General features: G+C 39.6%; 1 protein-coding gene across 1 annotated transcript in view; it reads right to left on the bottom strand.

The window, feature by feature from the left end:
* Positions 1 to 5,441: 5,441 nt before the first annotated feature.
* CHN1 (chimerin 1) overlaps positions 5,442 to 24,809 on the bottom strand; it is a 109,787-nt gene continuing 90,419 nt past the window's right edge. Inside the window, exons 8-13 of the mRNA XM_026697028.2 lie at positions 21,830 to 21,914; positions 14,257 to 14,430; positions 12,871 to 12,948; positions 11,323 to 11,460; positions 10,479 to 10,584; positions 5,442 to 6,323 (exon numbers count right to left, since the gene is read on the bottom strand). Coding sequence (XP_026552813.1) covers positions 6,152 to 6,323; positions 10,479 to 10,584; positions 11,323 to 11,460; positions 12,871 to 12,948; positions 14,257 to 14,430; positions 21,830 to 21,914 — 753 coding nt within the window. The 3' untranslated portion in view covers positions 5,442 to 6,151. The remainder of the gene's footprint in view (positions 6,324 to 10,478; positions 10,585 to 11,322; positions 11,461 to 12,870; positions 12,949 to 14,256; positions 14,431 to 21,829; positions 21,915 to 24,809) is intronic.

Below are 24,809 nucleotides of genomic sequence, written 5' to 3'. Positions count from 1 at the left end.
ATTATACACACACACACACACACACACGTTTTCATAGATTTTCACGGGTACGGGTATGTAGGTCTCGGTGTGTTTGGGTCTTTTCCCATGTAAGATTAAGAGTATCTTGGCGACATTTCAGCGAGGTCCCACTTGCCATCCTCAGGCTGGTTGTTGGGTGACCCAAACACTAACACTGGTGCTTTCGGCTTTGTGCCAGTGCAAGCAGTGTGTGATCGGAGCTGCCATCTCTCCATATATACTGGTGGTGGGGGCTGGTGTACTGGGCTGCTTGGCTGCGCTGCTGCCTCTTGATTGGTTGATGGAGTTGATGCTGGTATAATGGGCTGTGTGATGGCCTTGTGAGTTTTGTTGTGGAGATATCCTGGATCTTGTGCTGTAATCTCCTGGGTCGTTTGTTTTGTAGTGATCTTTTTTCATTGGCCTCTCGTGTTTTAACAGCTTGGGTAATGGGTTGTGTAATGGGCTTGTGAGATGAACTGCTGTAAGTCGAGGACTACCTGCATATTAGGAGCCTATGAAGTGGCCATGGCGGAGTAAGCCACAGTCTAACCAAGTTTTAGTTAGAGGAGTGTCTCTCAGCCACAGCAACTTTAAGCTAAGTGGACTTCAACTCCCGAAATCCTGCTGGCTGGAGAATTCTGGGAGTTGTAATCCAGATTGAGTAACACAGGTTTAGAGTAATAGTGGGCCTTCTAGCATAAAAACTCATTTGCCAATACCATTTTGTGTAAATAATAATAATAACAATCCAGGATTTAATTCAACATGAAACTGCTGGCCTGGTCTATATATAAATTAAAATTTTATTTTACTATAGTGCAGAGAACCATAGTAGATAGTTGACTGCATCACATGACATATTATATAAGACATTTGTAGTACTTTAATCTCCCATTACCCGGCCTGCGGTAAACATAAATTGGAAGATTTTATCATGCTTGACATGTTTTGTTTGTAATCATGATTAGCTACTGGAGAAGGATGGGTGGGTGCGGGGGGAAGGAACAACAAGAATGTACAGCGAAGTAAATTATTTCCTACTAATTAATTGTAAGAAAGGATGTAAATGGGCATCAGGCAGAACAGATAAACTTTCCAGGGAATAATTCAGTCTGGTTTCCCTTAGTATATTTTCTTTCTGTTCTACCTTTGGGCAGCTTACTCAGTTTCAGTGCTGAGAGGCTTGAGTTTCTCCTGACCATGATTGGTGGTTGTCTTCTATTCTTGTTACCGGACAACCCCTCTTCTCTCCCCACACCCAGCTGGGGCTTCAGGCAAGTGGTTCTCACTGCAAGAGGAGAAGAGCTCTAACCAGTGGTTCCATTCATTAACAAGGCAGCTCCTACAATCACCTTGAGGGGAAAAAAGATAGTAATCCAGAGTCCAGAAGATGAAATGAAAACTCAAAGCACCTTTGTTTGATCACTGGCTGAAGTTGTAGACAACAAGAGCTACTACCCACCCTTCCTTTGGGCAAGCAGTTCTGAGCAGTTGCCAGCTGTTGGAAAAGTATCATTAGCACAACAGGTTCACATTGTTCAAAATAAACGTTGCATTGACTTTGCAGCCTTGTGGTTGCATTTTGTACCAACCACAATTTCCAAGCAGATCCCAAGAATAGTCCAATGTAAAGCATATTAGGATACTCCATACGGGATGTCAGCAAGATGTGGCTACCTGTGGCTGGGTTTGACAAGCTCAAGAAGAGTTGCAGTTGGTATATTGTGGCGCTGCGCCTCTCACCATGGCTTTCACTAGACAACTGCAGATCTGTTCTTTCTGGGGTGGGGTAGCCCTGGTCCAAAAGGTTTTCCATTTCAGTCGAGTCCACCATTATCCTTGTCCAACAGTAACTCCATTTTATCTGATTTTAATTTCAGATTGTTCTCCTTTCTCCAGTCTATTTAGCAAACTGAAGCAACATTCAGGGGTGTGGATAGCTTCCAGGGAATTAGAAAGTAGAGAGCAATAGTGCTGGGGATCCATCAACATACGATAGGATCCCACTCCAAAACTCTGAATTGGATCCCTGGTGATTTCCTAGAGATGTTAAACAGCAGAAGAACAAGACAGAACCTAGTGAGACACCATAGCATTACCTTTCTGGGCTCCTCCTGACAAGATGGACAAGAACTGCAAAAAATTCTGACCCACAATCCTGTCTTGTTGACCAGTAGGCTATTATGGACATGGTTAAAGTCCAGAAAAAGTCCATCTCTCAAGGCAAACAAAAAAGTGCAGAATCCAGAACATCCATTTCACCCAGGTGCCTCTAGAACCGTGAGGCTGTTGCTTTCTCAATCACATTGCCCAAGAATGGAAATTCTGAGGCAGGCCTGCCGTTTGAGCAATCTTTGAAGCCAGGCAAAAGTAACACTTAGTGAAATCTTTCCTCCTAAATATTTTAAAACTGCCTCTATTAAGCATGTCAGAATGCACCTGTCGTTCAAGGACTTGAGCACGCAAATGCATAAAACAAGATAAAGCATGGGCTTTAAGAAATGTCTTAAGATTGCATGTCTATCCTTTTTCTTTGAGTGACACATAGGTGGCCTAATTTAAGAATATTAAGTCTATTGTGGAAGTCTGAGGCAGTGATGACGTTGTATGCAGACCCATGGCCCAGCATTAACCTGTACTCAATAATAGCTGAAATATATTCAGCTCAACAAAAATCTACATTAGCCCAGTGGAATTTTCTCTGCACAGGATTCCCCTTGGTGCATGTGCCAAGCTATTTGTTTCAGATATTCAGATGAAGAATTTCCTTTCCGTGCTCAGGGAGAGCTGAGGTCAAACTGGATGAAAGAAAGTTTAATTTTCCTTCTATTTATCATATGCTCACTGCAAGATGCCACCCAATTCCACTTTACCTGGTCTTTCCTTCTTGACAAGGCCTGTGGGAAAAACAAATAGTCTGATCCAGCTCTTACCTAAAATCTGCCTCTCTGCACTTAAAAGTCAATTTAGTAATATGCTGTTGGAACTTGCATGCAGAGAATATATCACTGCAGCACACTTTTGCATTTTTGTTCAATGCATTCACATGCAATCTTGGGATAGTCAACTTTCCATTTAACATGAGAAAATCTTCTGCTCTGGGAATATGTCTGCACTCAGGAAGAAGGTGCTATTTCTGTATTTCTACGCCTGGAGTACTTTGACGCCAACAAACTCTTTAACATAAAATGAAGAAGACATAGAAAAGGGGGAGGGAAATGGGAATCACGTGAACGCACTTCATGGTACATTTATGCAGGACCTATCTGAAGGGTAAAGCATCTTTTCTATATCCATTTATCAAAAAAAGAAATTGGTAGCTTAAGTGCATAGTGAAGTTCATTTTAACTGATTTTTTTTCTTCTGGTAGGCCACAAAATTCTGGACTGTACACCACAGTCAGGACAGAGAAGGGTAGCTTATGGTGAATATCTTAGCAGAGGAGGAAAATGTGTGTCCTTACTAAGGAGTTGATCTTCCACTGGGACCTGAGCTACTTTACTTGATTCGTTAACATAATGTAATTTCTCCCCTCTGGGATTTTGACCAGTATTAATTCTTCCTCTAAGGCATGTAACTTTCAGTGGGTCATTTCCAGCCTTTGAACAGCTGAGTCATAATAAAAGGGAGCAGAGTCACACGAAATGATTTGAAATGTGGGTGAAGGACAAACTTTAATGAAGTAGTTCTGTTATTATAGCTAGTTAATTATTTCGCAGAACTATGCAATACTTCAATTGCACATGGCTCAGGTGTTCCTCAGTTTGGAAGAGAGCCAGTTTGGTGAAGTGACACAGGTGATGGTCTTGAAACCAGGAGGTGATGAATTCTATAATAGTTCTCCCTTGGAAATGAAAACCGGCTCAGTGATTTTAGGCCAGTCGCTCTCTCTCAGCCCAACCCACCTCACAGGGTTGTTGTGGAAAAAATAGGAGGTGGGAGCATTAGGCATATAACAAAACATAAAGACAGGATAAACCATAAATAAACTGGAGTTGGAGTCATGAAATCCTGCCTCTTTAAGCCCACCTACTGCGGTACTTAAAAGATTCTACATACAATCTTTAGAATTTTCAGTATTTCTACCTACATACAACCCCCTCTTTTACCACATACAAATATATAGTTTTGGTTCATTTGATTTGGTTTGGTTCATAAATGAACAAGTATAATGTTTTGGATTTACTTTTTTTAAAAAATTAAACATTTAAGTCAAAAGTCATTTTTTTCGGTACTGCTGTAACTTCAAGCAGTTGCTAAACAAAGGTAATAAGTCTGGGTTTTTACCTATAGACAAAATCTGCATCCAGCTGCTCCCTGGACCAAGTCCACTATATCTGAAATAATCTGAATGAGTCTCTTAAATTTACATTATTTACAATATTTCTGAAAGCCAGAAACTATAGGCCAGTGAGCTTAACATCTGTAGTTAATGGAATCATTTTTTTTGGGGGGGGAAAGGATTAACGAACATTTAAAAGCACACAAATTGATGGAACCAAAGTAGCATGGCTTTACCAAGTGCAGATCACGTCATACTAATCTGATTGACTTTTTTAACTGTGTCAAAAATGTTTTGGATGAAGAGGGTAGTGTAGAAATAGCTGAGCTGGATTTTAGCAAAGCATTTGATACAATTCCATGTAATGTGCTCATAAAAATGTTGTACAGGTTAAGGCTTAACCATCTGATGTTTGGGTGGATAGAAGTTGGTTCAGGGATTGATTCCAGTGTGTGATTGTTAATGGGGCTCTGTCTGAATAGAGACCAATCATACTTGGTGTACTGCAAGGATCAGTCCTAGATCCTGTTCAATGTATTTGTTAACTGATATACCACTTAGACTTATACATCACTTCCCAGTGCTTTTACAGCCGTCTCTTAAGAGGTTTACAGAGTCAGCGTATTGCCCCCAACAATCTGGGTCATTTTACCCACCTTGGATGGATGGAAGGCTGAGTCAATCTTGAGCCTGTGAGGATCGAATTGCTGGCAGTCAGCAGAAATAGCCTGCAATGCTGCATTCTAACCACTGCACCACCACGGTTCGTGGATACAACAGAAGGATTATTTAAAGAGATTCTCAGTCATCCAGGTCACGACTGTCCCAAAGGTGCATTTTCAAGATGCAACTGGAGTCCAGGTTCTTCCTGAAATAGCACTTTTGGGACAACAGAGGGATTGCTAGACAAGGTTTGTCTTTTTTCTGATGACACAGAAGTGCGTAATAGATTTGATGTACCTGGGGGTATTCATAACATAGAAAATGATTTGGCACTGCTGGAAAATTAGCCCAAAATGTGGAGACCCTAATCCTCAGTGTTATTGCTGTGGGGAAAACAAGAGGATGGAGGAGCATTATGTATGTTTACTGCTATGACTTATTTATATATTTAAAAAAAGGTGGGATAAAAACCTAATAAATAAATAAAGCTTGGTAAGGTTCTAAAGCAAAACTTTAATAAATTAATACGCATGCCCAGCAGAAGTACAAAAAGACAACTGAAAACCACAAGGCCATTTTCATTCATTCAGTTGTTGCCATCTCTAGCTGGAAATACACTAAAAGGCTTTACTTAAAATGGCAATCGGAATATGTTTCTAATACATGAAAATGCATTTCTGGCAGTTAAATAAATGTGATGAAATCCAACGAAAGTTATCCTTCAAGTAGGAAAAGAATGGCAGGAGATGTCAATAAACACTTAGAGGTTCTGGTTCTCTGGAGTTTGTTCCCCCCTCCCCCTCTGAAAGACCATTTACAAAACAGAGCAGGAAACCACCACAGATTGACACTGAGAAACATGCTAAATCACGGTCACAAACTATTTCAGAATTCAGATGCTGACTCCTTCTCCTGGACCCTTTGTAGGAGAAGCCTCACAAAAGAGGTGAGCAAGAAGCAGACCAGGTTAACAGAAATTCTGGACTAGGATGAAACAGCCCACACAGCGATAAATCCTGGGAAGCAGAGCATATGATCACCTCTCCCCAATATTTTCTGTATGGGCAAAAGCAACATAAGAAACACCTTTCACACAGCACAACCTCACAATAAAAATTCAGCCGCAGGAGCTGGCTCAGTTATTCACAGTCCTCTGATTTTTCTCACCATCCGCTAAGAAACACTTGCACACGTACTCCAAGTTCAAAATAAAATATCTTCATTTTTTATAAGCATCTCCACCACCAGTCTCTGATAACGAATATCATTCAGGGCAGCCATTGCATCCAGCCCGGGCGCTCGCATCAGGGTTGGTCCGAAAACAATGCCAAGGTTTTCTGCATTCATGAGGTTCTTTTTTTCATGGAGAGTTACCCTGGAATAAGACAGAATGTGATTAAAATGCGAGCGAGCAAAAGCTTGAACGAGCTGCAATCGTGATCTCGTCGACCCAGAAATGAAAAGGGTCACGTGAAGTACAAATTAAAGATAGCTTGGACGGTCATAACCACAGTCTTTGTGCAAAATTAGAATTCTCAGTGTTCCCTAGTGAACAGTTATGGAAATGCTCCAATAAGGCTGAAAAAAGAATTATGGATAAGGCGAAAACAATAAGGCAAATTGAAGGGAAGAACAACAAAATAAAATATTAGATGTCTTATGAATAAGATACTGGAGGGTGATTCATTCTCCCTCCCTCCCTCTCCCTTTCACACACACACACGCACACACACACACAAATCCTATCTTAATCTTGATAATGTTTGATTCCTTGCACATCATAGACAACTGCCAACATAGCAAGACATTTCTTCAGCTGCCCATTATTTGTAGTTAACAGGAATAGGTATTTATTTATTTATACATACATACACAAATACTTTATTTATTTATTTATGTATTTATGTATTTATTGGATTTACATTTGGCAACTCCTTCTTGTATTAATCAATGTCCCTTAAATCAAACTGAATGTCTTAATCGAGGAGATCTTTTCTCCTTGTCTCACATAATAATATTAGAATTCAGGATCATTGAAGAAAGATGAACAATCAGACATTTCATGATACAAGGAAATATTTCACGCATCTACTGATATCATGGATTGGGCCAATTTGTGCCAGGTGGGGCTTTTAGTGTACTTGCAATGCTAACATTATCTGTGATTGGAAGCAAAGTAACTCTGAAGATCAGATGTTGGTAAAAATAGCAGAAAAGTGCTGTTGTTCTTTGGCAGAAAGAAGAGACTGAGTTAGGTGGTCTTTTATCCAACATTACTTCACCTTTATTTATCTAATCCATCCATCTTGGACAAGGTTCTTTCACTTTTTGATGCCTGTTATACCATGGTACAGACATTCTCGCAAAATGTTAGATGTGTTGTACCCATATACCAGCAGCAAAACAAATTACTGGGCTTCAGCACTCACTATTTTAGTTCCTAACAATGTTTTTGGGTCTAATATCCAAGGTATTACCAGAAATATTTTATTCTTATGACTGGTGCTATGTTTTGCATCATGGTAGCTTCCTTTTTGTGAAAATTAAAAGCATTTTACAGAATAAAATTTGGCTGAGAGCTTGATCAACAAAGGTGGCAATGGTCAGTCCATTGCACCCCGATACCACAGCGGGGACTAGACAGACACCCCATTTTCTATATGGTCAGCTAGACTCTTTAAAGCAGGCTTGTCCAACCTTTCACCTTTCCTGGGCCACATTAGAAGATGAAAATTTGGTTTGGACCGCACATAAAATAAAATAACAGTAACGATACCTGATTATCCAAAAAAAACCATAGAAAACATTTTTTCATAAGATATCATAAAAAATAGTCAACCAGGGAGAAAGGAATGCGGGGGAAGAGAGCTCGCCACCCCGCGCCTATCTCTCCTCCTGCAAATGGCCTGGCTGGATGCGGCAGGACTGGAAGGCGAGGACCGGAAGGCTCGGTGGGGCAGCAGCAGCAGCAGCGGCAGCAGCCGCTACAACAGCTTCGGTGGCAGAAGCCGCTACAACAGCTTCGGTGGCAGTGACAGTGGCAGCGGGGGCAGAAGCTGCTACAACAGCTCCGGTGGCAGCGGCGGCGGCAGCAGCAGGAGGTGGCAGAGCGGGACTCTTGGGCTGCGGCTGCCTCGGCACGAGGAGTGCTCTGACGGCGCCCGCCTTTTCTGTTGCTGCTTGACGTGGCGCGTGCCTCGCCCCACCTCGCGCCTGCCTCTCCTCCTCCTCCTCGCTGGCTCGTCCTCTTGCACGAAGGTTGGGGTGGGCACTGGGCCGCATTACGAGCTGACCTGGGCTGCATGCGGCCCGTGGGCCGCGGGTTGGACATGCCTGCTTTAAAGCTATGAACAAGACAGGGAAAAGAGGGAGGGGGTCAAGGAAAGAAATCCCCAACTTTTGCTCTGGTTCTGCTTGGAGAATTCTTCCCTCCACTGAGCCACCTACTTTCCCACTACACTTTGGAAAGGATCTTGATGATTCTTTATGGAATGGTATTGTTTGGTTTACTGTGCTTTAAAACACGTATTTGGATGTTACTTGTAAACAAGTTTGAAAAGATTTATGTTCGGAAAGTCAACAGCAAGTAAAAGCTATTTTGAGACTCTTGTGCCATTATGAATTCCATAGAGGAAGGATAAAAGTCTAGAAGTGAGTAAGACCATGTGCCATTATAAAAGGTTACCCTTACCTCTTCTACACTCGTGACATAAAGCAGTAAAATGTAATCTAACCGCTTCCAAAGCCACTACAGAAAGACGGACCTCCACAGACCCCACACCTTCTGCATCTAGTTAATGGGTACAGTACAAAAAAGCGGCCCCCTCCCTGTTTCTGTTTTAATGGCATAACATACATACAAACTGCTGTCTTGAGAGGCCATGATTTGCTTTATGGTGGCTAATTGCCTATTTCAGAAAAAAAACCCTCACGTTTGTAAATTAGTTTTTGAGCAGACTAAACAAAAGCTCTAACGCATATTACTGATTTACAACTCAAGAGAAATGCCATTAAGAATTTAGTCATTAAATAACTAAATTTCCATTATTGGAAAGTTCATGAATTATAAAGAAAACATTAAAAAAAAAACCATCCCAGAGGCTCTGTTTAATGTGGAATTAAATCATGCCAGACACCTATAACAACAGACAGGAGCTGCAAGTTTGGGAACAAAGAATTCTGAAGTTAGACAACTCTGCCCTGAATTGACTTTTCAAGCTGGTATTTTAAAGGGACGGAGTCAGAACGGTAGCAGGATTCTGTCCCTCCAACTGCAAATTCAGATGCCTCCAATTAAATAATTACAATAAGGAACACCCAAGATAAGGTTACTCCCAACAATGAAGTGGAGGTTCCATGTTTAGAAAATGCAGCCAACACACCAGCTTAAGAACAGAGCAGATAGAGATGGTGAAGTAAGATCAGACAGAAAAAATGCAAATACAGAGACAGATTATTCTGTGAAACAAGCTAGGTGGGTTATTGGAGATGCTAGATGCTGCATGAACCACCAGAAGGCATTAATCTGGTAATATTATGTTTTGAATTTATTTGATGCCTATCTCGCAGTGGGGCTACTCTAGGTGGCCTACAATAGTAAACAAGAAAACGAAAGAAGTGCAAACAGAAGTAGAATAATTGAACAATAAAATAAACAATGACAAATGTATACATCAATATGATAACAAAACAGATAGATGGGTGGATGGGGGAGGGGAAGGGAGGTGGAGTCTGCAATCACTCCCCCATTTGTTCCTCACTGATATGTGATAATATGAATGAATTTTAATCTCCTAGTACAGTTTCATGAAGACCATGTTGCAATTAACCACACTAAGGGGCCAAGCCATGAGTAACTATACTATACGAAGGGAGTCTGGATCAGAAAGGGCAATAATTGGCACACTGGATGAATTTGTGTGGAGACCTTCCTGGTGAGGCTGCTACATGCTTGTTAAGCACAAGCTATGAGTCTAGGAACGCCCCTAAGTTGCACACAACATTGAATGGAGGAGTGCAATCCCATCGAGTGCAATCCCACCTGAACTAAGAGAGCCAAAGATCCAGTTATTTGGTCTTATCAGGTTTGATTTTGAACCTGTTCTTCCTCATCAAATCCATCCCTGAAGAGGCTCCAGGAACTGGAATGTGACTTCAATAGCAAGACATGGTCAACCAGAAGCCAAAATATACAGCTGAGCATCATGGGTGCTCTGATAGTCAATAGGTGTCTTTGCCCAACAGTTTCATCAATATGTAGATAGGAGAAGTGAGAGAATTAGCATTTCAGGCACTGAAAACCAGGAGTTGTGTTAGACATGTCCTTGAAGGATGCTATGATTAATGGCATCTAGGGCTGCTGATAGATCAAGAAAACCTAGGATGGTTGCATTACGCCTATTCTGACTTAGCCAGAGGTTATCAGCAAGAGATCATATATGTAGGATTTAAAAATGGAAGCAGTTAGCACAAGAACCTGGAACAATTGGTTGGTGGGCTTGAATTGAGGACAGATCCTTTCACTTAATACCTCTTTAAATGAGCCATAAGATAGCGTAAGGTTTCGCAGTGCGCAGGCGGCAGTAGCTTCAGTGCTTCATGAAGTATTTCCAGCTGTTCATCAGGATCTGTGGTTTCTGAAATTGAAACATCTGATAAACTTTAAGCCAAAAGATGCACAAAATAAAGTTAGAGGAGCCTCTTCCAAGACCCATGTTTCCTGATAGATCACATTCTCAATATTATCTGAATGAATTACATGCAAGGAAAGAAAAAGTAGAAAGCTTCATATTCAACATCAAAAGAAGGTGGCTGTCTTGATGGCTTGAGAGGTCTGTTAGGAGCATCTGGTTGGCCTCCATTCAAAGCTAGTAATAACTCATACATGCCCATGCCTAGAAAAATGCTCCATCTGAAAACATTCTGGTATTTTAGAGGTATTATTTACCCAAATAAGCTGACATACGTGAGCAACCTTGTTTAATCCTGTTGCTTACTAAATCTGAATGGCTGGCCTAGATATTAAAAATACCAAAGCTACAAGCATATAACTATGAACTGCAGAACCAATGACAGGAGGATTAGCTGTTCTTCATAAATTAAACACACTGTCTTCAGGAATGCTGCCACAAAATCTCTGATAATCGATTGTCTAATATTGTGTACACTGGTAACCAACTTGCTATTTCACAATATCTTTTCTACTACTAAAAAAATGCTGATTTCTTTCAAAAATTGCAATATGGCTAGCTCTTCAAAGATGAGAAAAACTGGCTCTGCAATATACATATATCCCTTGTTTCAAACAAATATAACGTGAACAATTTAGACAAATAAAAGTACCCATTTGAGAAAGGATACAATTTAAGGCTTACTTGCAGACTCTATGAATTTGGGGTAGGCATCATATGTGATTAATGGAATTGGCAAGTCCCTGAAGTAGAGTTTAAGTGCACCAGTGATAATGTTGATATCTTCATACATATTCACGGAAATGTCTGCTTTTTCCCCATCTGAACATAAAGAGGGAGGGAGACCCAAAATATAAAATGTACATGATATTAATAAATGGAATTATAATTTGCAATGATATTTAAGACAATACACATACTGTTATACATACAAAAGCAGAAACAAGGTAAAATGCATTTTGAAATGAAAAATATATGTTCCACACGTAGCACTTTTCAAGAATTCTGTGGAATTCTTATCTGCAAAAAATAAAATATAACATAGAGAAAATTGCTTGTGGTCACAACAGCTGGGCTCTGTGATTCAGCTGCAGACCACTGAATGGCCACTTTAATTTCTATTCTCACAGCATTGTAACTGATTTCAGTGAGATTTGGGCGGTGCTATGCATTTCAAATGCAATATTATTTTTTAAATAAAAAGTGCCATGACATAGAAAGTCAGACATGAAACAATAAATTTCTTCTTGTTTTGTTATACCTACAATGAGATTGGTAGAATGAGAGGCTATGGTATCCATAGCCTCCAACCATTAGAGATAGTGAGAAGCATAGTCGAACATACATTGAGAATGCCAGATTAGGAAACGTTGCACAAAATCACATTCAAAGACAACCTTCAACGTTTAAAAATTAATAAAAACCAAATTTTAGCCTCATTAGCAAATTAGCACAGATGAAAAAAAGTTATTAATTACAGTCACCTCCTATTATTATTCATAAAAATAAGTGCTACAGTCAGTCAGATGATTATAAGTAATCAGAGCATGTGGCTCAAGAGGTTAGAAGGCTGGGCTGGGAAGGCTCATGTTTGAGAACTGGTTGCTACTGCGGGGCAGGGTGAACTCCCTTCACACACCCCAGCTCTTGCTGACCCAGCCACTCAAAAGCAGGTGTGAGTAGATAAATGGGTAGGCAACCAGATAAATTGGTGGGCAACTTTATGGGGACACGAAAGGAGCCCTCAATTGAGTGTCCCTCAGGAAAGGTGAGATCACTAGCAAACTCTTTCATCACGGAAGCATTTTGGGGTTTCCAACATGGAAGTTGTAGTAGTGGTATTACATAATCACAAACTATGTGCTTTAAAAACGTTCTACTCTTAGAACTCAAATCTAATTCTCCATACTTTTTTTTTGGGGGGGGGGGAAGAATGAGCTGTGAAATGGCTGAGATCTAAGCAGCTACTTAAAGCATGCCCAACAGTTCAAATATATTGAGTTTGTTTTTAATTATTTCTTCCCTGTACCACCGATCTAACCTATCCACCACATCATGCCACAGCATTCCAAACTTATGCAGGTTAAAAAATGCTTCATATTTGGCACTGTTGAGAGAACTGCTTTCAGAGAACCAAATCAACTTCCTATTAGCCATGCAATATTCATTCATTGGATTCTAGCAAATAGGATAGAGGTAATTATTATGGTAATCACGGAGTAAAGAACCTACCTCGATCAAAAGCCATTTTGACATCTTCAATTAGGTCGCTGAATCCTGACACTCGGTAGAGTCCTTCAGAATTGAGTCCTTTTAAATTAAAGTCATCGCTAGATTAAGCAATCATTTTTTTCTGATAGACGTGTACTTTTCGATTAACAGTACATAAAACAGAGCTCATTTTTTAAAGCTGCAACTTTCTTACTCAGCATAATTTTATAATCAGCTTTCAATTATTCTGTGCAAACATATTTATGATAATGTTTCTGGAATAAAGATGCCATACATGAATACGTACATATTCATCATGCTTTTCCCTTTTAAGGTAAACAGCATTCCACAAAGTACAGATAAGAAGTAATAAACATTAAGTCGAAGAAATTATGTGCAATTGAAGCCGAGATGGGTTCAGGCCCATCTGGTGACATGCATGATGTATAAAAGATTGTGACTGTATAGGGAATGTTAAAAAAAGCATGAATTAACAAATGAAATGAAACTAACAAAGCAGATACTTGGGGTGTCTTTGAAACTAAGAGAAACAGAAGGGATGTGTTTATCTGTCTCTGCTTGTGAAACAGAGCTGACAAATACATACATAGTGAAATTGTAGGTTTAATAATGAATAAAAGGGCTAAAATATATAAAAATATTATTTGATGTTGGTTGGAATTACACGATCATAAAAAGGGATGGATGGATAGATAGATAGACAGACAGACAGACAGACAGACAGACATAGAGATATAAAATTAAGAATCCACAAGCTGGTGATAGTTGCATATTATGCTCCAGGGATAATGAAAGAACCAGGAACACATTTGGGAAAACTAGATAATATTCTGATAGAATGTAATCCAAAGGGTGGTGAGGAATCTGTTAAGTGATATGAACAGATGGGTGAACATGTTATGAAAGAGTATAGAAAAACTGACCAAGCCATTTGTGGAAACCTTAAAATGAATGAGAATATTGACTTTGAGCTATTTGCTCAGAAAAAACCCACTCTCCTATTGGATATTTATACTGATTTACATATATTTAAAGTTATGTAAGTAACAAACAAGCATAGCGAAGAAATACTTGGTGGAGGAAATATACAGTATTTCTCACAAAAATGATTTCAAAAAAGGAATGTTAGTTCTCAGTAGCATAAATATCATCCAAATCTAATGGAACAATATTTTTCTATCTCGGTGCTATAGTATCAAAGAAAAGACAGTAATATAGGGATTTGCTATATAATACCATTTTCTAAATGAATGGGATTTAGATTTGTTTTTCTCCAAGGCCACTGATAATTTTAGGACACCCTGGGAAAACTAATTGATCCAACTGCGTGAGATCAATTTAACAGGAAGATTAGCAAGGCAACCAAATCACTTAAATATGCTTTACCTCTCGACTCAATTTCCCTAATGCACATGTCTACAACCATTGGTCTCTTTGTTAAGTGTACTTTTACTAGCGTAGTGAGATCACAGCTGTACACTTTCTTAACATGCTTCAAGTCCGGCTTGCAGTCATTCGGGACCATTTTGGAGCATTGTTTATGAACATTTAAGCCACAATCTGATGAAAGGAAAAAAGACAAAAAAGAAACGTTAGCGTGAGATTCAGCGCAATGAAAACTATACCTGTAAACTACACAACACTCCCAAAGTTGCGGCTACGGTTGTGTGGATTTATGCAGGATGTGAATCAGAACAGCACAGAATCCATTCTCACTTAATCACGATGTCAGTCTTTGCAGATAACTAGGTGTGGGATACCTGTCAGTTTAATTTCTTAAATTCTACCGCACTAAATTAGGGGACCGGGTCATTCATCACTAGAGCTGGCTGATTTTGCCAGTGGCAAAATACACCTTTTTAGCTCTGAAGCTTTCAAAGCCTGGCAGCAGAACAAATAGGTTCCATTTCTAGCTACCTATCATAAATTTTGTGGACACATCCAAAAGACATGTGAAGCTATGCTCAGCGAGCTGCCTGAACATCCTCTAGCTTTAAGGAGACCTTACCTACAGTTAGCATAAAGCACGAGTAAGTGGGTTTTGGAAGGGCACCCTGTGTTGAAGTCACCCAATATTGATTCTGGAAAGCCCCACCCAAGGACAGGTCATTCCAAATCCTGCTACTGGAACTCCTTTGAGATTCTGCCAATGGCCTCTAGTCCTTTCCTGATGCAAAGGGCATGTTTTATCACCAACCTTTGTTTCTCTCCCCACCCCCCGCCCGTATGTGTGTGCGTGCATGTGAATCAAAGCAGAAACACTATTATGAAAAGGAATCATCTGAATCCATTGCTGCTCTCCTTCAAAGCCTCTAAAACCAGAAATCCTCTTTATCTCATTATCAGGTTACCCAAATGTTTTGTAGTTTCCTCAGACCACCGAGGCAGAGGAGATTAGACCATATTTAATTTTATTAGGTGGCAAAAAGCTTCAAAAACATTGCGAAGTGGATTTTCAGATACATTAAGCTAAAACCTCTCAGGCAAGCTGCTCTTTCTCTTTCATTTCTAGAGCACTGCAGAAAAGGTTTTATATTTAGGAGCAGGGGAAAAAATCGACGTCAACATTTTCCAATGAAACTGAAATAATGTGCTTTTATTAACGCATGAGCAAACACAAAACCTATAAGCACTGTATTAAGGCTGCCCCAAGAGGATCTATTTCAAATATTTGCTGAGAGTACAAATAAGCAGAGCTGTCACTTTCCCATCTATTGCTGATATGATTTTTATCATCCCTCACCTTCAACCTGCTTATAATTCATGAAAATATACAGTTGCCAAGTACGCATTATAGAAATATCAGTGTGTGTTAAATACAGAACCATCCTATTTGTAAGTTACACTGGGGAAGAATAAGTACTGTGTCAGGTTTAAGAACTAACATAAATGGGGGGGAAAAAAAGCTTAAATGCTATTCAAAAAGACAGCAAGAGAGTTCTAATAGTTTTAGGATTGCTGTGAAATCAGAATTGGATTGGAGGTTAAGTGTATGAAATAAGCCATTTCAGATATGCTGCATTCAGGGCCAATTCAAGGGCAATTTGGGATCTGGGAATACATTTACTTGCTCAGAATACAGGAAAAGATGTATTTGCTGTTCTTTACACAAGCTTATCTCAATTCAAAAAAAAAAATGCTATGAGAATAATCAAGATTTTGTTTCTTCAATAGATATAACTGAAAACAGAGATTTTCAACCAGACCCCAGTGTTAAGTCTGCTGCCTTATAGAAGAATTTCTAAAAAGAAAGCTCTACATTCTCATTTTGAAATAACAGCCTATCATTAATGCAATTCAGGAGATCTGCCTGGCTAACAATTCAGTCTGTTCTGAAAAGTGCAGCGTTGATATTTTTATAAAAGTACAAATGTAAAAGTACAGCTTTTTTAGACAGAGTTGCTTAAGATGGGAGGCCATATATGGATTGTCCTCGACTTACAACACAGTTGAGCCCAAAACATCCATTGCTAAGCGAGAGTAAGTTGGTAAGTGAGCTTTGCCCCAATTTATGACTTTTTTCAGTGCTGTTGTAACTTTGGTCACTAGGTGAATGGTTGTAAATTGACCACTACCTATAAGTCTTTGAAATAAATACATTGGGGCCTCCCTAGCTTTATCACAAGGATGTGATTCATAGGCTGGCTGAGAGAAGGAGTGCTGACTGCCTGCAATTTGGCAGTTTGATTCTGACTGGCTCAGAGTTGACTCATCCTTCCATCCTTCCGAGGTGGGTAAAATGAGGACCCAGATTGTTGGGGGGCAATATGCTGATTCTGTAAACCACTTAGAGAGGGCTGTAAAGCACTGTGAAGCGGTATATTAAGTCTAAGTGCTATTGTTATTTCTTTCTTCCCTCTGTCCCTCCGCACCTCTCTCTCTCTCTCCTCCCCCACCTCTCTCTCTCTATATATATATCTTATTCTGATGGAGCTATTTAATGAAGATAACTCAGTTAACTGTGAAAAAAGAATGGATTTCACGGTGTAGGCAATTTTAATCTACACTTGAATACCGTGAACAAGGAACAGTGCTCGCTCGTAGAAGATATTCACAATTTGTCTTAAATGCTCATTTACCTCAATCTGGATGTTTCCTCCTAGAAACAGGCCTACAACCTCGGAGACACCAAAAGAATCTCATGCCTATTCAATGTAGCATTCATCTCTCCTGAGTGAAAGGACAGCATTGGTGCCTTTCAGTGGTAAAGTAAACTACTTGGACTGTAAAACTTTCATCTAGCTAAACTTCCCTTCCAGATCAGTTACAAAGGCTGTCTATGAATCTATCTTTTCAGTGAGGGTTGTTTTTGTCTTTTTTTCACAGACTTCTAACTCTTTAGCTCTTTGTGTATATGAACTGTTCTGGCAATCCTGTTTCCTTGCTCTATCCACCAGAGGTTAGCCTAAATGCAGCCATACTGTCTTGCAGGCATTTAACCCATTTGAATCCTTTCTCCAAGGAACCCAGGACACTGTTTTGATGCCACAACTATCCTGTCAAAAAAGAAAATGCGATTTGCCCAAGTCACTGAACAAATCTCATGATTGAGAGTGGGTATGAATCCCTACCTACATTTAGTCATTATCCCATTATCCCAAGTCCAAGGCAGGAAATGGCTGCTAATCTCTCCTCTTAAATATTCCCGATTAGAGATGCATGTGGTGCTTTGGGGGAGGGAAACATAAGAATGTGGAAATCCATGAGATGCACCTTATATCCCAGATATAAGATGAAAATTAGCAGAGTTAAATGTACTTGGCCCAACCCTGGAAAGTTTAAGATTGTGATGTAGAGGGACAAGCACATACTTCAAAATAGCTCATATCCATCAGTTTCTTCCTTCTCCTTAGCCTGTTGGTATTACTGAAAGAAGATCTGCGACCTCATTGGTATGCTCCATTAGAAGAGAGGTGTGACAGAGGTCTTGCAACTTTGAGCATAAGTATGGTGTTTTTGTTCCAGTCTCTCTTCTACTTGCTGTTTCTCACGAAAGCAAATCGCTAAAATGTTGAAGTCAGTTTTTAAAAAGAAAAAAAGAAGTGTTCTAAAGTTTATTCTCCCTTTTGCTCAAAATGTATCCGGGACTTCAATTTTTCTTCATCCCACTCGAAGCTTTAGAAAACTCTACCCCTAAAGAATTATTTTAAAGTAGGTGGCTATATGCATAGAGCGTGAAAGTGTGACATTATATAAACCATATCTAAGCAAGAGACAAGCCACCCACATACCGTGATGGGGAGAAATTGCAGGCTAGTTACCATGGTAGGTTATGCTTTGTAGAAAAGATACCTATTATACAAGCTATAAATAAACTTTTAAAAAGGCCCAGTGGCCTTTTGTGTTATACATCTACCTATACCTTATGAGAAAATCTTCCTACAAGTAGTCCTTGAAATTAGCAGTTGGGATTGGAACTTCTGTCACTAAGCAATGTGGTCATGCAACACAACATCACATGACCGCATTGCTTAGCAACAACAATCCCACAGTCCTGGCGGCTTTAGTAGCTCCAGAACCACATTGGCCATTAAGTGGGAAGAAGCCAGAGCCCCAGAAAAGCAGCGTGGTGCCATGTGGGATGAGGCACTCCAGAGCATGGATGTGCCTTAGGAGTTGCAACAAACAGGCAGGTGTTACATTAGCATGGCCAGGTGCACGGCTGGGCAAAAAAGCAGTGGCAGCAGGGGTGACTTCCAATTTCCTGTTGACTTTTCCATTGACTCTGCTTGCGGGGAGCTGACAGGGAACAGTGGAAAACACAATCAGGTGATTGCAGGGATCTGCACTGGCTGCAACTTTGCAGACTGGTCGTAAGTCCCCCTTGGTCAGTGCTGTTGTAATTTTGAACAGCCGATGGACGGCCACAACTTGAGGGCTACTTGTATTATTTCCTCTCCCCTCCCCCCACTATTTCTTAAGAGATGCAGCACTCTAAACTCAAAGAAAATGGTCCTTCAGATACTCCTCTGAACCACCAACAGCTGGATGAAAATGATGCAGATTTTATCTTACTCTCTGTTACAAACATAGTTGCTGGTGCTTAATATTCAGTTCTATACCACCATAGTTTTGCAAACAGACCATCAGTCTCTTTTTAAGATGGGGCATTCAGGCTAAACTAGAAAGGATCAGAAGTAGCCTTGAAGTTCTGTAATCTTAGATTGGTTCGTGGGAGAACTGTGCTTCGCATTTTTCAGGCTTCCAAACATGGTTCACAAAGTGGTGGCGACCTCATTCTAGCATGGCTTCTCAGAGGGAATGGCTGAAGCAACGTTTTCACTGCTCTCTGTTTAACTGCACACATTTGGCTGTGGTTGTGAAATGCACCTCCAGCTGCCTCTGACCTTTTGGGCTGACTCATACATAAATCAAGATAAGCTTTTGGGGTAGAAGTAAAACTGGGTTCAACCTCTAGATAGATCTACCAGCTTACACTTGTCCACGTACACTCCTTGTAAAAGCTTTCTGCTGCTTTATTCTGTAGTCCAACAGTCCTCCTTATTTTATTCCTGCACAGGAGATGCAGGGCACACCAATGGCACAAATAAACAGTTACCAGGTTTAAAACAGCATCTGACTAAAAAATTCTCATTAAGGCATCATGAACAGGGCAGGTTTATGTTTCAGGCAGAAACCGTAGTTTTCAAGTATCAAGTATCTATTATTTTGTATGCTTCCCAAGGCTGGGAAATTTTAGGCTAACTAAACATATTTAGTTTACTTTGCATCCAATATCTGCCAACCTATTCTAGAGGTTTTATTCTCTTTTGTACTTTTTATCATTACCACCGGTCTACAAGCTCAAATAAGAAAAGCTAGCTAAATAGAAGGACGTTAAGTGCATTCCATCCATTTTAATTAAAAGTGATCAACATGTTTTAATTTTCCCTCTGACATAAGAGATTTCAATACCTGCATTTCTTCCTTTCACAACTTAAAAATACCGTAGTGGACTTGAGTGAGTGGGATAAATGTAAAGGACAAGAGTACTCCATTTATATACTGCTTTCTATAGCAAGATGTTTTTGCTGAAGGGACTAGTAGACTAAGTTATCTGAAATAATTAAATGGGCTAAATTATGGTGGAGTGTTACATGGGCAAATATGGTGAACATTGGCCTTGCTGATGCCCTTTCTTCCTGTCTTGTGTCTCAGGAAAAGAAAATGAGATGCATCCAAACCTGATTTTACTCTAGACACAATCACAGTTGATATCCAATAATCAATATCCAATTGGTTTAAAGCTGCTTGTTTACTATGAACAAGCCAGCCTCATAACCAGTGGTGGGATTCAAATAATTTGATAACCGGTTCTCTGCCCTAATGATTTCTTCCAACAACCAGTTCACCAAACTGCTCAGAAAGTTAACAACTGGTTCTCCCAAACTGATGCGAACGGGCTGAATCCCACCACTGCTCATAACCCACAGTTTCACCTTAGCTTCTCTGATTTAGTTGGAGTTTCATTTAACATGAGTTCCCCAATGACAGATGTATGGGGAAACTGGAAAGTAGTTGCAGCAAAACAAAATTGATAAGCAACAAGTACTACTACTACCACTACCACTACTACTACTACTACTACTAATACTAATAATAATAATAATAATAATAAATACATGTATGCATGCATACACACACACACACACACACACACACACACACTCTTTCCTTGCCTATTTTTCAGTTAGATCATAGTTAGGGAGAACAATTGTTCCATGCTCTTGAAAACATTTAACATTTCAGAAGAACTGTTTTTAGTTCTTTTTGATATATTATGCGTAGATGTGTCTCCCTTCAAGTCAGCATTGACTCCTGGCGAGTGCCTGGACAGATCCTGCTGTTTTCTCTTGGCAAGTTTTCAGAAGTGATTCGCCCTGGCCTTCCTTCCTAGGACAGACAGGGAGAGTAACTGGCCCAAGGTCATCCAGCTGTCTTTGTGCTTAAGGCAGGCCTAGAACTCACAGTCTCCCCGTTTCCAGCCTTGATGTCTTAGCCACTACAGTACAACAAACTGGATCTCTTTTTAATATATTATGCTCTATTAAATACTAAACTGCACATTATTCATGCACCAATTACATGGGTTTAAGAAATCAAGAAATATTGAAAGGGACAAAATGAACAGACATTCATTTCAACAATAATGGCTGTGCTACACAATTTCTGCAAGCAAATGATACCACATACCAAGTTAAAAGAAATATGTTAATTATTGAGACAATTGAAGGGTCTTTAATTTTTGCAGAATGAGCTCTGCTTCCCCCTCCCCCCAAGTTTCCTTTACCTGTGCAAACAGACACATAGAGCACTTACAGAAGGGCTGTTGTTCCATGCACACATGTGGAGAGATAAACAGGAACAGTCTTTAAAGTCTCTCCTTTCAAAGCACCTCTTTTCAATGTTTTGGTTACCCACATAAAACTATTCTTATTCTAGACCAGAGGTCCCAACCCCTGGGCCAGTACCTGTCTGTGGTATGTTAGGAACTGGTCTGTGCAAGTGGCAAGCAAGCAAGTGAAGCTTCAACTATGCATGCACAGGATCTAAGTTTCGTGTGAACACACACACACACACACACACACACACACACACACACACACGGTCTGTGGAAAAAATGTTTTCCATGAAACTGGTCCCTGGTGCCAGAAAGGCCACTGTTCTAGACATGTGTTTGTCACACATGGAATATGGTGAGGATAAATAGGCTTGATTTGTCAACGTCATATCTTATATCTTTATTTTGCTTTTGCAATTTCAGAAGCTTTTGTCACTTCCAACTCTCTTTCCTGCATTTTAGCAACTGACAATCACACATTATCTGGGAAAGCTCTAGATTTCAGGATTTTTAATCCAGTTTTAGTATCTGCCACTTCAGATTAAATTTAAAGATTAAGGCAACAAATTCGGTTACTACATGGAAAAAAACATCATCTCCAATCTGATTCATTGTTACCTGCACATTTCACTCCCTGAGCAATGAGGCCCCACATGAAGTTGGCACAATATTCACACCAATGTGGACCTCTGAAGGTATGAACCTGAAAAACAAAAGCAGAAAACAATGAGAGAGGGAGAGAGAGAGAGTGGGAGGGGGGAGAGAGAGAGAGTTTAGAAGCATATTTTTCAAAAGCACACCAGCTTTCTTCTCCTTTTCTAAACTATAGCAATAAATTAACAAATTAAACTTGCTTTATTCATTCTGACATTCAAGTCAGATTAACATGTTGCAGCAGAAAACAAAAAGAACACTGGAATAATCCTGTTCAAGATTAACAATAATCATGATCTGGCCGAAACCTAGAAATCCTACATTTTCAGAAAAAATGTACTACTTTTTAGAAAAAAAAGTATATGCTGTATATCTGCTTACATTACTATTCTAAAACCTGTTCGAATCAATATTCATTTGGGGCATCATCTTTCTTAGGCTACAGTTTATTTTACCGAAGATTAAGTGTAGTCAGGAACGCTCTTCCCTTAGGCCCATTTTGTTCAAATACACATATTTTAGAAATTCAATTTTCCTTGATTAAAATTAACATAGTTACTTGAATAAGTAAACAGTCCAATTTTTTGTTATTACCTGCATAGTAATTGCCTTACAAAACAAAATTACTTCCTAAATAAAGCTAGTTTATTGAAACCTAAGGGAGAGAGTGAAAGAGAGAGGGAGAGAGGTAGGGGGAGAGAGAGAGAGAAGAGAAGAGATTGAAATAGTTATTTTAAAGGGTTGACAAGGACAAGGGTTGAATTTGAGTTAAATGACTCTGTTCTTTAAAGAACACAGCTCTTTGGAACGGCTGGTTGGCCTAACTAGCCATTCAACATGTTTCTCTCTGACAATTGTGACATCCCAGTCTGCCTACATAGGAAGATAAGACTCAGATTGTTGGTGGGTGCTTTCACATGGGAGATAGTAGCAACTGTAGATCTATGCCAACAGAGTGTATGCCCTAACAGAAAGCCACAGTCCTTCCATTTACTATAGTGATGATAGGGCAGAATAAGAGTGTAAGAAGGACTTGTATAGCATCAATAGGATGGCAGTTCTATTTTTTTTTGTTATTAGACCCCAAATGGGTTGATTATTTATAAACATGGAATTGAATTCATGATCCCACGGGCATAGGTTTCAGCAACGTACTTGGGATGCTGTTAATTTTGCCCTTTAGAAAACTGACTTTTTTTTTTCCTTCAAAAGAAAGTTTGGCATTGTACTCAGCTTGTGGCTGAATTGCACTGCATTCTTGTGGTACTGCTTTGCCAGTTTAAATTCTTAATATGAAAGAACAGTATTGTTTTACTGTAGTACTTTCCCAGACAAAAATTCTACCCATAACATTCTGGCAAAGAATCCCATATTGAGAAGCCTTCTGAATACACCGAAGCAAATCTTTACCCTAACCCATTATTAATAATAAATTATTTGTAATGAATACAGGACAGTTCATACATATAGAATGAGTACAATATTGTCACTGCAATTTCATAAATCACCTGTGCCAGTGAAAATAATTTTTCTAGTCCTTAGCAATAAAGCCTAAGATTATGTGGGTCTTATCATGCATCACTGCTGTACAGATAAAAAGGACTTTTTATTATTAAATACGTGCCACCATTATAAGCCAGAAGAGATATCTGTATTTATTTTAGCATCCTTCCTGACTTTCTGTATGTTTTAGAAATAGTGCTGTAGGATTGTTAGAATGGCTCTTTTGTTCATTCATAGCAAGATGGTGGATTAATAAGCTTTCACCCTGCTTTATGCTTCCCTGCTTTTCTGACCTAGGATTATGAGTCGGGGTGCTACTACTTGAGATTATCTTTGCTCTTATAGTACCTAAGGGAATGGAGTGTTTTCCTGTCCTGCATGTGAGGAACTAATTATAGCACAAAGGAACAGAAGCCAAATTAAACTTGAACAAAAAGAGTGTGGCGGGAAAGAGATTACTGTTAATATTTCATATTTCATTTGGATAACAAAAGATGATAGAGATCAAGCATTCTTTTCCTGAAACTATACTCAGATATTTTTGGCATATTGTCCAGCATTTACATTGGAAATTGGTCTGGGGCACAGTTTCTTTCTGGTTTTAGCCCTAGTGAAAATGGAAAGGGAAACCAAGATGGGGGAAAATCTGATTTCCCTCCCCACACCCCAATCTCTGACCCTTTGGGGTGGGAGACCAGCATCCCACATAGTACTGGAGGAACTTAAAAACTGCTAACAGATCGTTTTGGCCTACATCTTTCATCACCCCTGACTGACAACCATTCTGTTTAGGGCTGATGGAAGTAAAGGTCCTACACTGTATGAAGGGTCAAAACTTTTTTCTAGAGTTCATCCTCCTCCAGGTTCCTTAAATAGGTTATCTAGTCCAGGGATCTCCAACCTTAGCAACTTTAAGACCTGTGGACTTCAACTCCCAGAATTCCCCAGACAGCATGACTGGCTGAGCAATTCTGGAAGTTGAAATCCACAAGTGCTAAAGCTGCCAAGGTTGGAGATACCTGATCTAGTCCATGTTTTCATATTCACCGAATAAATATCTTCCAGTCAGATATAGGGATTTAACACAGCCAGCTCTGACATGTACTTGCAACTCCTGAAAAAGACTTACAGAGACAGTCATTGCTTAAAATACACTATGCACAGAATGAATAAACCTGGTCTGCACATCGCACCCAGTGGATGCAAACAATAATATGTTCCTCCTGATAATACCCTGAGATTTCCATCTCCCCAAGGCAGCAATTTTATTAATGCTTCCAGGTACCAGTTTTTCTTTCAGCTGTTTAGATAAGATTACCGCACTCTGCCTTTGCAGCTTTAATCTCCTTCATACAATCTCTGGGTTGAAAAGGAAGGACAAATAATGAGGACAAGAGATGAAAAATTACTCTCACATGATCTGCAGTTATATAGAAAACAA

Source organism: Pseudonaja textilis, chromosome 1, assembly GCF_049901715.1.
Source record: "Pseudonaja textilis isolate UNSWEBS1 chromosome 1, rPseTex1.2, whole genome shotgun sequence".
Classification (NCBI taxonomy): domain Eukaryota; kingdom Metazoa; phylum Chordata; class Lepidosauria; order Squamata; family Elapidae; genus Pseudonaja; species Pseudonaja textilis.
Note: the sequence above shows the minus strand (reverse complement) of the source record. Positions and strands in the feature narration are given on the sequence as shown.